Here is a 12,306-nt window from a genome sequence, read left to right on the forward strand (position 1 = left end):
CACTATAAAAGGTGTAAACAAACCGCGTAAAAGTAAAGAAATATAAAATCAAACCCCAAAAAAATTAAACCATATCTTTATTACTATTATTTATTATTATTGTTGTTATTTATTATTAATGTTCATTTATTTATTTATTTAATTTAATTTATTATTTTAAAATAATAACAACAATAAAATGACCAGTGTGACCTGACAGGTTGCCCTGTTATTTATTATTATTAATATTATTTATTATTATTATTATTTACTAGTTATTTTACCCGGCTTCGCTCAGTATATTTAATATAAACAGCTTAAACATGGCGAATCTAGTAGCAAATATATATATTTTTTTTTATTTAAAAATATTTGAATCGAAAAAAATATACATATATCGAATCGTCGTCATAGAAACTTTTGTTTCTATGAAGATTTGTTTTCGATGTTACCAACAAACCTTACATACATAGTTACAAAGTCTCTTTCGAAATTATAAATTAGATTATTATTATTATTTATTATTATATCATTATATTATATTAATTTATTTTATCATTTATTTATATTATTTATATGGACGATGGGGATTGCACTATTCTCCCTATCGTCTGGAATAATGGATAGCACTGTGACTATCCTACCTCTAATTATTACATAAAACCAAACCGTGTAAATGTAAATGTGAAGCCGTATAAATGTCAAAACGTGTAAATGTGAAGCCGTATAAAATCTAACCGTGTAAAAGTGAAGCATTAGGTATACATATGTAGAATTGAGCCGCGTTAAATACAACCGCACAAAATCACACCGTGTAAAAAATATGCCGTATAGAATTGAGGCGCGTAAATTAAACCACACAAAATCACACCGTGTAAATTGAGGCAACACTTTATTCGACTTCGATGTCTAAATAAAATGTTTTTACGACTCTACACATGTACATGGGTCGCATGCTATTATGTTGAATTGAACTTTGAAGCTTTCGAATTTTATTTTCGTAGTTCGAAACGACGTCCAACGTGATTTCCCTACAACAGGCAATGGAAACTTTTAATACAATAATAAATAGAAACGGAGCGGTTAGACGTCACTTTCTAGTCGAATTTTCGCACGGAGTCGTCCTCGAAAACTTGAGCAATATTATTTCGAGAAATATTCGCAAAGTTTTCGAAAGGGTCACATTAAAATTTATCGAGGAGCCAAAATTCCGAGATGGAACCGAGAGCTTGTTTAATTTAACAATGTACCACTTGGAACAAACTTTCTAAATTCCCCAACGGAAAAGACTGCCCCCCCAAACTCACTCACGGTATAATAAAAACTGCTAATCAATTATTAAACGATAACGAATAATTAAATTAAACACACGCATACTACATTATATACTTATCTAAATATGTATATTAGATGTTATTATAGTTGAGAGCTTCGGCCAAGTTAGCCAGTCGGTTAATATCAAAGTGGATCACACGACCAATTAGCTTAAATGTATTCAAATCTACATAATCTCAACTGAGCGTTACAATTATTATACTCACACTATATTAATATAATATAATACATAAAGGGATTAATTCTGAATTAGATTTTATTAAAAACTTGATGGATTGAAACGCCAATATTGTATTGACATCGTTGAATAAAATCACCGTGTGACAGTATCATATAAATACTTGATTTTATACTCTAAATTTTGATGTCAAATATTATTTCCGTCGCCCTATTTTGTATTCCAAGTATAGAGGTCAAATTGAGTTCTGTCATTTTGTACTGAATAAATGCAAATTGGTTCGGTGAATGTTTAAAATGTGTTGACTTACCTTATTTTGACTTCTTTGGACTGCCATTCTGAATGCCGATCAAAGCTTATTAGGATAGCCGCAATCTCCTGTAAAGACACAAAATGAGGTTGAATTAATTTCATTTTATTAATTATACAACAAAGAACATGCAAAGGATAATCCACAGGAAACAAGGACCCAGTTTGCACACGCCAGCTGTAATAAGCAAGTGCTGAAGGCAAACTGTATGACAAACGGCTTTGACCTACAGAACGGGTTTCACCTAATAATACTAATATGAATATAACATAACATATGACTTGTTACAATGTTAGTAATTATATACAGACATGCATACGTATGTTTTTTTTCTGCTTTTGCTGTTTATTTTGTGTTTTGTATTTTCATGTTTTCTTATGTAGACCATTGTGGCGCATTAGATTCTTCTTGTAATGCCACAAGCCCACAATGGTCGAAAATATAAATAACATTTAGGAATTCTGTCATTTTTCTTATGAATATAGGTAAATGCCTGCGCGGACTTTTGGCTGATGAACTTTAGGCCAACGGACTATTGGCTGACTGATTTTTGGCTGAACTCCGAAAGGAAACGATCGATCTGGAGTCACAAACCAACGTATGGCCAACAGCTACTAGCAGGAGTCGAACCGTGACCACTCCGCTCGAAAGCACAATATGCTAACCACTAGTCCACGCTGCTAGTATATGTATGTAGGTGAATACAATTTAAATGTAGGAATTGAGCCATAACGAAAACTTAAAATTGTAGGAGAGATGGTCATTAGGGCAATGACAAATAACAATACACGTTCCAACAGTGCTGTATGCAAGCAAGCAAATACAAAGGTTTTTTCAAGAAGTTAACAAAAGCCATAAATATCCAAAAGTATATTACCATAATCACTATCCGTTACCTGATTATAGCATCGAGCAGAAAGGGGATATGGAAGAGAGGCGTGTTGACGTAGAGAGGGGATGAAATAATGATCAATTTTTTGAGAAAATTATATAGTAAACAAAGCCTTATTGAAATCGCCTTTTGCTAATGAGTATTTCTGCTTCATTTAATTTCATAATCAGTAGCGTGGTTAGTATATTATGCTTTCAAGCGGACTGGTCACGGTTCGATTCCCACTAGTAGCTGTTGGCCAGACTTCAGTTTGTGACTACAGGTCAATCGTTTCCTTTCAGAGTTTGTCAATTTTTCTGATTTTCACTAAACCGTTCCTGTAAATTGGCATATCCTTTCCAATCTCTCTTGCAAATATCAAGTTATTCAGGGTCTTGAGGTTCGACAATTTCTATAATAAAATGCTGCAAAAAGATGTTCATAGATGTCACTGTGGATGATATTTGCATGAATCCGCATTGTATTAAAAATGCTTGTATCTGTATTAGTACACTCGTCGCTTTGCAGCGATCTGTAAAGCCGAGTGCACATACATGTTCGATTGAAATAAAATTAAACAACCGATTGTAATGCCATCGAATATGTATTATGCACATTACCTATTTGTCAGTACAATATTTGAGGTTCTAATATTTAGTATTAAAATGTACCTATTGTAAAGACTATGTAGTTCGTTCACGTTGTATAATAAAATATCGAATAAATATGTAAATACATGTGCCCTTGTCAAGCAGTACTGTCATACCATTGACACCCCCCCCCCCCCCCCCCCCACTGGCTTTATTATTTCATTCATCCCCAAATTCGAAAGTTTTACTTTTAGCGTTCGTGACTTAGCATACGCCCAATTTTTATATGTCAACTAATTTATATATAAAAGATATTTCTTCTTAGTAATACAAAATAGAAAGATCAAATTAATCAACTAAAATAATTTATTCGAAGAATTATGACATTACTTCCTCCAACAGCGATAAATCACAGATTCACAAACGTCGCTTAAATTCCACGGAACGGAATAACATCAAACGAAATCTCTCTTGAATCATAAATCGCGCCGGATCGCTTTATTGCCATAGTTTAATCTTACAAAGTGCGAGTTCTCGCCGAAAAAAATTATACAGCGGCACTTTTTTTTTTTTAATTCTCCCACAACGTAACGCGATACATTCTGACAGTGCAACGTGAAAAATTTCACCGAGCCACGGTCAGTGTAGTTTTTCAATGCATGTTTTGCCAGAAAGAGAGCGACACGTGAATAAAACAACCCTTTATTATATCATAGTTCGGGGATGAAATGTAGTAAAACAACAGTGAAACAACACTGGGGGGATTCTCGGGTGCACTTTGACAGTGCAATGCTGAAATTTTACGATGTAAAATTCTCAGACGGTCTCAAAAAGTACGTAATTCATTCCGTAAAAAATATAATTCCGTCAGAAATGTAAATGTGTTGACAATAATGACGGTATCAATGTATTTTGTGATGGTCTATACGCGTTCTTTACAATAATATGATATATTTACATATATGTGTATATTAATGCGCGAAATACGGAAGCAAATGACACATATGTTAGTACTTGTTGTGACGTAATACAACCTGTCGAAAAAATTGTCAGTAATTGCCGACTTAAGTTATATCTAAGAAAAATTTTGTGCCGAGAGCAAAAAGCCTGTAGGTGTCTTTTTATATCAAAAGTGGATCATATTTAGAACATCAAGCATCTCGTTAAAGGTAGAAGAGCTAATGTTAAGGGAAGAAAACCTCATGTAGAGGCTAACGTTCTCATGTTGAGAGCAAAATAACTTATGTTTGGGTCAAAAAACATCACATCAAGGGCGTAGTGCATCATTTTGAGAACGGAGGGCTTCAGGTTGAGGGCAAATGGCAACATGTCAAATACGGAGGGTATCATCTTTGGAGCAAATATTATAGTATCACATTAGGGATGGAACAGTTAATGTCGCGGAACGAAAACCCAATAGCGTAAGCAGATGGCTTATATTAAGGGAGAAGAGCTTCATGTTGAAGACGAAGGTAATACATCGAAAGTAAAGAGTGTCAAATTGAGGGCAGAGGGTTTCATTTTGATGGTGAAAGTGTTGATGTCGCGAAAAGAAGACCTTGGATGAGGGTGAAAGTTGAAGACTAAAGCAGAAAACCTCGTGTTGAGACAAATGATCATATAGAGAGCAATTGGTTTCATATGTAGGACAAAGGCAGAGAGTATCAATAAGAAAGCAAAGTGTATCATATTGAGGGTAAAGGACTACACATTGAGGACAAGGGGAACACATCAAAAGCGGATTATCAAATATGGGAGCAGAGAGCTTCATTTTTTGGGTGGAAGAGTTGTTGTCGCGAAAAGAAGACCGCGTGACGAGGATGAAGGTTGAAGACTAGAGTAGAGAGCCTCATGTTGAGGGCAGAAAGCATCACCTCAAAGGCGTACGTAGCACATCACATAGAGAGCAAACGATTTCACATTGACGACAAAAGGTAATACATCGAAGGCAGGGATTACCAATAAGAAAGCGAAGTGTATCAAATCAGGGCATGGGACTTCACGTTGAGGACAAAAGGGAACACATCGAAAGCAGAGGACTTAATGTTCACAGAACACATCGTAAACAGCAGCGTGGACTAGTGATTATGCTTTCGAACAGAGTTGTCATGGTTCGATTCCCACTAGCAGCTCCTGGCCAGACCTTGGTTTGTAACTCCTATCAGAGTTTGCCAATTTTTTCTGATTTTCATTGAAACGGTTCCTGTAAAATTGGCATCTCCTTTCCTATCTTAATAAAATGTTGAAAACAATTCTCAATAGATGTCACGGTATGAATTCGCATCGTATAAACACTTGTATTGATTGTATTGCTCATATTTTATCTGTATTAATACACTCGTCGCATTGGAGCGATCTGTAAAGGCATGTATGCGTACATGTTTTATTGAAATAAAAATAAAATTTTGAGGGTGGGAATATTGATGTCACAAAAGGAAAACCTTTTTGATGAAGATGAAGGTCCTAGCGTTAAAGGTATCATATTTAGGGCCGGGCCGCACCGTGCAACTTTGTCGGCCGACTAGTCGCGCGACACGAAAAAATGTATGGAAATGTGTGCGACAAACAAGGTGACGTGTGCGGTATTTTATTTTTTATTTTTTTATTTATTTAATTTACACCAAGAAGGCCTAACAGGTAAACCCAATGCACCTTCCTGGCCAAAGACAATTATATAAACATATATGTACACCATCCATATATACACAAATTCTTACACGTATACACAAATACACATACATACATTCATAAATATAAAAATACACATATATACATATACATACATACACACCTACACATATATATATATATATATATATATATATATATATATATATATATATATATATATATATATATATTCACATATACATACATACACATATACATATACACATACACATACATTACATACAAACATTATACATGCATATACACATAAACACATAAATACACATAAATAAAGATAAATTACTCACATATATATATATATATATATATATATATATATATATATATATATATATATATATATATATATATATATATATATATATATATATATATATATATATATATATATAAATAAAAAATAGCATACATATATAAATAAAGATAAAACCAACATACATACACATTATGCTAAATAATAAAATTACAAAATGAAAACAGCATGTGTAAATATGTATGTAGCTAGAAGTCATTTAAAATATGCTGCCTGACAGAACTGTATGATGAAGTAAAAACATCAAGGCTCCCAGAAAGCAGGTTAAATAGTCGAATGGCTCTTGAAAGGGGTGAGTCATCAAGCACATTAGTTCTGGCCCGAATAGGCCAGAATATATATGGGAATAGTATGTCCCATCTACCTGCATGCATTGGTCTGGTCGCCCTCAACCAAGTTGTTCGCGAGTTGAGCGGTGCGGCCTGACCCTTAGGGTTGAGGGTCTTGTATTGATGTTGGGGATTTATTTTTAATTCACAACAATACCAAATAATGGATTCGCGCAATTCTTCCAGAGGAACATATCCGCCCGTACGACGGCTTCCGTGCGAATCGCCACAACACATCCGACGAGACAACTTCCAATCCGAGGCGCGCATAAAAACCGAACAACAGTCGATACGAAGAGGAAAATGCACGTAGTCGGGGACGAACACACTCGTGTGTATACGCCGAGCAGAGGGGCAGTTGTCACGCAATAAACAAACCGGAAGTGGGCACGGGGGGTGGCGGTTGAACGTTCGATCAGGGCCGTTCTCTTGGAAAATGCATAAGGCGAATGCACACACGGTTTGTCAGCGGAGAAAAACCGACGGCCCGTGCTCCGGGGACGGTCACTCGAAGATGTCTCCCCTTTAAATATTCACCACTTCCATATATACTTCCACACATGTGTATACCTAAAGTATGTATGGTGTGGTGTTCGCATAACCGACAACTTTATTTTCCGTTCGCCTCGAGGAATGTTTACGGTTCGATTGGCTTTCATGACGTACTGGAACTACGTGTTCGTTGCACGGTGGGCGCACTTCATCTGAGCATTTTCTTTTTTATTTTTACCAGGCTCGGTGGTTGCGTTGATATTATAAGCCCACTTTAGAGGTCAACCAATAAAGCCGTTTACATGAGGCCACCCCCCCCCCTCCCTCCCAACGAATACAGTTTGAGAGACCCTTTCGTAGGAGAACGAGACGGTTGTCCGGCAATAGCACTAAAGCAACCACACATCACTGTTCTATTAAAAACTATGTATAAACTTACATAAATTTAAAGAGAAATAAAGGAAAAGGTAAGAAAAGAAAAGATAGCGTTGATACTAAGCACCGAGCGGTTGCCGGGTTGGATCCCATGAGCTGACCGAGATTGAAAAGAATTTATTCTGAGTATAATCTTTAATGCTGCTGGTCAGAATTGACTCCAAGTCGATCGTTTCCTATCAGAGTTTTCCAATTTATCTGATTTCATTGTTGAAGCGGTTCCTCCATCAAATTGGCAAAAATCATCCTACCCACTATGTCACCACTATTTGAATATGATTTCAAAAATTTATTATCTTTAGCATATGTATGTAGATGTCTCGCTAATTTTCTTATATATAGTATTTGTATTATATTGTCTGGTCATAGTGATGCGTTATGGTGCGTACGCACCAAGCCAACGAACGGCCCACAGGCCAACTTTAAAAACCAGTAGCGTACAAAATATCGAAATAAAAATTAAATTTAAAAATTGAAATTAAATATCAAAATTAAAACTATTATTATTATATTAAAATTAAATTCAAGTATCAAAATAAAATTATAATCATTATATTAAAACTAAAATTAAATATTGAAAGTTAAAACAGAACATGCACAATTTAAATAAATTTTCGAGATTGACCTAAAATTAGATCATCAACAATCACATACAGGTAATCCTCGACTTTTGTTTGTCGAAGATGTTTTGACTTACGAAGATACGCACTAAGATCGAAAAAAAATCAAAGAATTATTATTTTTACTTCCCCGTAATGCGCAGTTACTGAGAATATATCATGTATTAGTATGGGTGATCCAACGATTTTTGCTAACCCGGGGTGTTGTCGGTCACATCAACGGATTTTTTTATTCTTCAATTGTTTCTCTCGTCGAAATAAATCAAGTAATTAAATTCAGTGGTAAAATTTATCGGATAATGTGTGATTATTAATTTTATTTCGACGAAAGAAAAAAACCCTTTGACAAATCACCGACATCCGACACCGCGTTTTTTTATGAATTTTTTTTTTTTATCGATCATCCACGTGGAAATACAGTAACATCTCGTGACGACTTTAACAATATTTTTGTTCGCTCGTAATCAGAGAAATTATAATATTTCTCTGGTTTTAAATGCGGTATCGTCGAAATTCAAAACATTGTTGTAATTCAAAACATAAACGATGATCTAATTTTAGCTCAATCTCGCTCTTTAGCTTGATTTTGATATTTAATTTCCATTTTAAAATTTAATTTTTATTTCGATATTTTGTACGCTACTGCTGGTTAAAAAGTTGGCCCAAAATCGTCGTTAGTTTAGTCCGTAAGCACCATTAGAGTATTCTGTAATGTCACTGTGGCTAATATGTAAATAAAAATGAATACATTTCAAAAAGTACAGCAACATACAAATCAAAGATGAATATTGTGGATAAAAATTTTTTTTCATGAGATGTTAGTGGTGCGTTTCGCTTTGCGCTGAGTGCACTAGACATACATATGTATTAGGAGGACCCAAAAGTAATCTAAAACATATTTCCAAAATCCCTGTTTGTGCAATTTTTCTATGCGACAAGGCTGATCTTGAACTATAGACCATGGACAGCCAATCTTCAACGTTAATTCCTCGATGGTTTGACGAGGATCCGATTCCACCATTAACGCCAGGATATAAAATCACCATGACCAGACCTAACGCTGACAGCCGTTCTCGCTGATCAGGTAACTTTATCGCTTGGGCAACCGGTGAGTTTCCCGGTGCGGAATGCTCCATACAACTGTATACATTTGCTCTGGTCGCGCAACAAAGTCCCCCACCAAGTTGCTCGTAAGTCACGTATAATATACACACGCGCATATTTCCAACAACAATGAGCACATTCAAACTAGTTGAGGGGATGCCGATTTATATGAACCGTCACTATATTTGATAGACGACAGTTGATTTGAATTAAGTAGCCTTTCACGACCCGGCCATGACCACAGACACGGCAACAATCTTGTATAAATATGCCCTTATGAAAAAAATCACGCACAACAAATTATCACATTGCCAAATCATGCTCCGTCGACCTTTATAATTTATACAAAAGTATCAGATAAACACTTCCTCTCCCCCTCTTTTTCCCTTAACGTAAAACTTAAGTCAAGCACGCGACTTTCAATTCAGTTCACGTGACGTTTCATTATCGTCACACCAAATCTTAGACAGCGCGAATTTATTGTGTCACACATATTTTGCACACACCCTATAAATAAAAGGGTGGTTTCAAGAAGAATGTGTAATTCACTGTAAAGTGACCGACGCACATTGGTCCCCCCAATAGAGAGAGAATTAACAAGTCCATTATTACCTTACATAAATATGCTTAACTCAATCTTAATAAACATACATATTTGTATTTTTATTTTTACATAGATATATATACCAGGAAGGCTTGAAAGCAAGACCCCAATGCTCCTTCCCGAACAATTAATAACAATCAATACAGCATTTTATTATTGCATAAATCACTGTATTTCCAGAAGCTGAAGAACACGAAATAACAATTAATCAATTAATTAATAACAATTAATCCATTGAGACATCTATGGATTTAGATTTTGTACGTAATTTTTACAAATTATACACACAATAAATACAGAAGATTTGTGACAACAGGAAAGATGATTTTTTGCCAATTTTGAGGAAACGTTTCAACAATGATCGGATAAAATTGGCAAACTCTGATAAGAAACGATTGATTTGCAGTCACAAATACCCCCAAATCTAACCAGCAGTATAACGGATCGAACCCACTGATCACTTGGTGCTAAACATACGCTACTATTAAGCCATACTGCTGGCTATATATATATAAATGAAAGTCTGTTTGTCTGTCTGTCTCGTATAGGCTCCTAAACCACTCTACCGATTACGATGGTACTTTCAGAGTTTATTGTATGCATATTCGGGAATCTTACTATAAAAAATTGTCCAAAAACGGGAACGAATTAATATTATGAATTTAGGATTAATATCAGGAAGATAAAATTTAAAGGTGATCAAGATAAGAATTATTTAGGGCACACTGAATCGATCAATCTAAATACAAGGATAAAATATCACCGAAAAAATTCCAGGGGGTGAGTTTCGACCTGAATCACCATAGCATAGATCAGGCGTGCTAGCGGTATTTTTACATGTGCAAAATTATCTAAAAAACAAAAACACGTACCACTATGTGTGCTTGCGTCCTTATTTGCATCATATATATTACATATATGTACATAATAGCTAAATTTCGTGGCCTCAAAATCTAGGTATGCTCGCACACAGCTTACAAAGGAAATTTCAACCATAAATAAGTATTTCCAAGGTTCCATTCTTATATAAGTATTTCCAACCCATTCATTTAGAAATTTTAGTTCAATAAATGAAAAAAATGAAATATGAAAAGTGAGCTCAGTTAATAGTGTAAAATATCTTGTCTTTGGAAATATGTATAGTACATAGAACATGAGATTAGTCAACGTAATGAGTCTACATATATATCAAACCATCGTATAAATAAATTATCATGTTGTATTCATCAAAGCTATAAATAAATCTTGGTTCCAATTACATACTATTCATATGCATATACAAAACGATACATTTGTACGTTATATACGTACATATGTATATATGTATGTATGTCTATAAATATACATCTAAAACAAAACGACGAACGAGCTGTTAATAGGACAAACGATTACGACATTAATTCAATCAGATTAACGGCCAAAACCCCTTCGAGATGTTATCCTTTCGACACGACCGGAAGCAATTAAAAACGAATCTAATTACAGCGAGAACGAGACAAGGACACTTCGAACCTAACCTAAAAGGACCTAATTGTACACGGAGAGAGAGGGAAGGAAGGATATACGAGACCGTATATGGGGTAAATGCTATCGAGCAGGGCCGTTAAGGGTTAAATGATGGCCAGTTGTAAAAGTGCAATAACGGCCGGCAAACCACCGTATTCTACTTTCCCACCCCCACCATACCGGAAGTGACACTTGTCTGGCAACGGAAGCCCACCCACCATCCCCCGACGATGAAAAATCGACAGAAAATAGTTATTTCACATTACATTACAACATCACGATACGATATTACATTACACTTTGATGTACATTACGTATGTATGATGCTTCGGCTCTTCCTCTTATTTCTTTCACGCCACTGATAAAATTAACAGTGCAGTAAAGAAGGAAAGTAGAAATAGTTATAAGAGGCGGCTTGTGGAAAATTATTTTGATACAGTTTCATAATAAAATCAGTTTAACTGAGGTACTGCAGTACCTTAGTTCTCAGATTCATATGAAAAATAAATTTCAAAGGAAAATCGCAAAAAATAATAATTAAATTTGTACATTACGAATGAAATTACAATGTCTTCACAATTCAATACTCAAAATTTGATCGCGATATAAATATTTTATTTTAATAATATTTAAATTATATATTGAATATTTAATAATTTAATATTTAAATATTTAAATAATTACATAGTTAGGAATAGAGATTTACATAATTATAAAACTAGAAATAGGAATAAATTAATTATAGGCAGAGTAAAAAAAGTAAGAACTGCAGGAGGTGTCTTTCACAGAGGTGTTCAAATCTATAATGCCCTTCCTGAGGACATTAGAAGTGCTAATAACATTGGTGCTTTCTTGAAAGGTGTTAATGGATACCTTTGTGGAAGATGATGTAATTATATAGGTTAATAAATGCAATGTTTGGCATTATAATTTTATGTTATAGTTACTA

General features: G+C 34.7%; 1 protein-coding gene across 4 annotated transcripts in view; it reads right to left on the bottom strand.

The window, feature by feature from the left end:
- LOC143920192 (calmodulin-binding transcription activator 2-like) overlaps window positions 1–12,306 on the bottom strand; it is a 328,881-nt gene that overhangs the window by 121,267 nt on the left and 195,308 nt on the right. For all 4 annotated transcript variants that reach the window (XM_077442928.1, XM_077442927.1, XM_077442929.1 and 1 more), the window contains exon 4: window positions 1,803–1,870. In XM_077442928.1, the coding sequence (XP_077299054.1) occupies window positions 1,803–1,870 (68 nt within the window). The remainder of the gene's footprint in view (window positions 1–1,802; window positions 1,871–12,306) is intronic.

The sequence above is a fragment of the Arctopsyche grandis genome, chromosome 12 (assembly GCF_051622035.1).
Source record: "Arctopsyche grandis isolate Sample6627 chromosome 12, ASM5162203v2, whole genome shotgun sequence".
NCBI classification, from domain to species: domain Eukaryota; kingdom Metazoa; phylum Arthropoda; class Insecta; order Trichoptera; family Hydropsychidae; genus Arctopsyche; species Arctopsyche grandis.